The 3,643-nt window shown below is 36.1% G+C and overlaps 1 protein-coding gene across 1 annotated transcript; it reads left to right on the top strand.

Moving 5' to 3' along the window:
- Positions 1-428: 428 nt before the first annotated feature.
- Positions 429-1,816, top strand: LOC103042066 (taste receptor type 2 member 4). Its single transcript, XM_007248674.3, has one exon. It carries the CDS (start codon positions 645-647, stop codon positions 1,659-1,661), a length of 1,017 nt encoding a protein of 338 aa, XP_007248736.3. The 5' UTR covers positions 429-644; the 3' UTR covers positions 1,662-1,816.
- The last annotated feature ends 1,827 nt before the right edge of the window (positions 1,817-3,643 follow it).

A 3,643-nucleotide genomic window follows, 5' to 3' on the forward strand; every position in this document is an offset into this window, starting at 1 on the left:
TACCAAGAAAAGAACATAAAAGACCTTTTTGAAAAAAAAAAAAAAGGGAAGATCTTAATGTTTTTATCGCATCTTAACCTCAAACACTTAATTTAATACACATGTAGCGAAATATATTTCCCTTATCGTGTTAGAACCTTTGAACAACTTTGCTCTGCCTGGACATATAAAACCAAAAGTATGCCACAAATAGCCAAATATGTGCTGAAGTAGCAATAAAACCCAAACAACCAACTAACCAACCTGCAGTGTTGCTTTAAAGTTTTTAAGTTTTAGTTGGATTGTTTTAGAATTTAATAAATTCATTTAAAAAAGTTTAGAAGCAGAAAGTATCAATTATGATTATATCAAAACAAAAATGCACTTTCCCATTTTAAAGCATCTACATTAAATACATGTAATATCTACAGTTCTCCAGAGATTAAAAGTCAGAAACAGGGTATATTGAATTTATTGAATTTGCATTCATCCTGCTGTCTGAAGTTGACCTGCAACTGCTGCTGTTGCTGCAATCACTAATTTGTGTATTGGGTTTTAGACATAGACTTCCCTGACCTGAATCAGACGGTATTGAGACTCACGCAATGTCTTAATTTGCATATGGTGTTGATTTATCTCTCTATAAGACAGACAGACCGGATCGTATGCATGCTCGAGTACATGCTCAGTTAACCTCCCAGTGGATCAACATAATGGGCTTAGACACATTCATCCTGCAGTTAATTGCTATAGTGGTCCTGGTTTGTATTGGGGTGATGTGGAACTCCTTTAACCTCATCGCGACCATCCGAATGCAGCTGAAGACCAAGGGCATTCAAACCATGATCCTGATCATATTCTCTTTCTCCTTCAGCAACGTTATTCTGGTACTGTCCTGCTTCGCTATTGTTCTGTTTGTTACCTTAGATCCAGTGTTCATGTGCACCAAGATTGAGGCACACCATTTAATATTGGTATATATGTGGCTGAGCAGCAGCTGTGTGAGCTTCTGGTCCATAGCATTGCTGAGTGTATTGCACTGTGTGAAGGTTGTGAGCTTTTCCATTGGTTGTTTCAATGCCTTAAAGAAGAACATCTCCAGAATCACCAACATTGCCCTACTGCTCATCTGCCTGGGTTCCTTCCTGCTCTTCATTCCTTTCTTCACTCTCTACATTCCTAAAGTCACGGCCACAAACACGACTATTGGAATCAATGGAACCAACGTAACCACCAATACCTCAAACACCACAACTAAAACATGCCCATTGCCCTCATTATCTCCTCAGATTTCTACGCCGCTCTACACTCTGCTTTATATGTCCTTCCTCTGCCCTATCCCTTTGATGATCATGATGACCACCTCTCTCAGGATGGTGATCCACCTGTGTCAACATGTGCTGTCTCTCAGCAAGAACCAGACCCAAGTCCAGAGTCTAGACTCCTATCTGTTCATCTGCAAGCTGAACATCTCCCTAGTAGGCGTCTATCTCATTACTCTGGCAATCGTGAGCATTTTCTTCATCTTGAAGATGTTGGAGCTGACCGTGAGCTACCTCCTGATAATTTTTGGCTTCTCTTTGTACTGCATCATGACTGCAGCCCTCTTGACTGCGTCCACCAAGAAGCTGAGGGAGAAGTTCTGGAGGATGATCTGCTGTAAAGAAACAAAGAAACAATAGCAAACAAAGGAACAAGACAGATGAAGGACACGGAGGTAGCTTGAAACCTTTTGTTTTCTTTTTTTTATCTTAAATTCCACAACAATGTATTTACGCTGTTCTGTAAAAAAAAAACAATAATTTTGTCAATGTGTATTAGAAGTCTTTAGACTTAATGTGTGATTCTATAAGTGTATAAAACTGGTTTGAGGCACTTGATCTTACACTGTAAGACCCAATAAATTCACCAAAAGATGTTTTTATTTATGGAATATCATTTTTAAGTACAGTTAACTTAACAAATATATAAACATATCTATTTTAAATTAAGATTTTTTTAATCTTATATATTTTATTTACAAAATAATTTTTCTCAAGTACTATATATTACATTGGTTTTAGTAAGAATTACATAATTAACTATAATTTTCTCCAACTTAACCAGAACAAACCGGATTCTTCCAGCAGAAGCTCTGGATCAAACCAAATGGTGTCAGGCATCCAAACATGTGGACTGCCTCTGTGCAGGACTAAACACAAGGAAGAAGAAAGAACTTAACCAGAACAAAAAACAAATACGATAGTATATAATTTTTGTTTGTTATATCAATTGCTTTGCATAATAATTCTACTTTGAATGTGATGGTCAGGTGAATATAATTGGTAGATTTGTATTTAGTCTTCTGTTTAATTTTATTCAAGTATTTTAAACACTGAGTTACTGTAACATGATGCTTGTTCTTACAGCCTACAACACAGAGGCCAAGCAGTAATTGTAATGTTATTTGTAATTGTAATTGGGGTGAAAAAAAAGAATGGTGGAATCACTACACACTGATGGTGAGTTTTAGAAAATGGGGGACACACCCAGTATGCAAATAGACTGTGCCAGAAGCCAATAGAAAAAAGCTGCAATCGATTTTCCGGTAAAACACTGCACTGACTTTGGACTTAATATAACACAGTGGACCAACACCAGCAGATGACATGTCTCTCCAAACCATCACTGATAATCAGTAAATGTTGCATTTCATTTGTAAATCAAGGGAGCAGAGTCTGTAGGAAAAGTGAAGAGGAACACAGTCCAAACTGCTTGAGGTCTAGTGTGAAGTTTCCACAATCCGTGAAGGTTTGGAGAGATCTGGGATCTGCTGGTGTTGGTCCACTGTGTTATATCAAGTCCAAAATCAGGGCAGTATTTTTCATGCTTTCCTCTGCTGACAACTTTTATGGAGATTTCATTTTCCAGCAGGACTTGGCACACTTCCATAAGTACTAATTAGTCTTATATAATAATAACATTTTCTTTTTTCGTTTTCTTTGGCTGTACGTCATAATCATCAACAATAAAAGAAACAAATGTCAAAAATAGATCACTTTGTGTGTAATATATCTATATAATATATGAGTTTCACATTGTGGGCTGAATTATATAAAATAAAGTAACTTATTAATTATATTCTAATTGTTTGAGATGTCTGAATCAGTTTCTCTGACTTTGCTATTTATAGGTATATGTTTAAGTAAAATGAACATTGCTGTTTTATTTTATAAAATGTGGACAACATTTCTCCCAAATTCCAAATAAAAATATTGTGATTTAGAGCCTTTATTAGCAGAAAATGAGCAAATGATGATCAAAACAATAAAAAAGATGCAGATCAGCCAGACCTCAAATAATGCAAAGAAATTAAGTTCATATTCATAAAGTTTTAAGAGTCTGAAATACATGTATGGTGTTTTTTTATTCACAGTTTTCATGCATCTTGGCATGCTCTCCTCCACCAGTCTTACACACTGCTTTTTATGCCACTCCTGGAGTAAAAATTCTAGCAGTTTGGTTTGATGGCTTGTGACCATCCATCTTCCTTTTGATTATGTTCCAGAGGTATTGAATTTGGTAAAATTAAAGAAACTCATCATTTTTAAGTGGTCTCTTGTTTTTCTCCAGAGCTGTATATCAGGTCTCTGGCCTGTAGAGGCGCTCTGTAGTAAATGTAGTT

Source organism: Astyanax mexicanus, chromosome 18 (assembly GCF_023375975.1).
Source record: "Astyanax mexicanus isolate ESR-SI-001 chromosome 18, AstMex3_surface, whole genome shotgun sequence".
NCBI classification, from domain to species: Eukaryota; Metazoa; Chordata; class Actinopteri; order Characiformes; family Acestrorhamphidae; genus Astyanax; species Astyanax mexicanus.

Excerpts from the sequence above, each read along its gene's own strand:
- LOC103042066 (XM_007248674.3), top strand. The coding sequence starts at position 645 with ATGCATGCTCGAGTACATGCTCAGTTAACCTCCCAGTGGATCAACATA.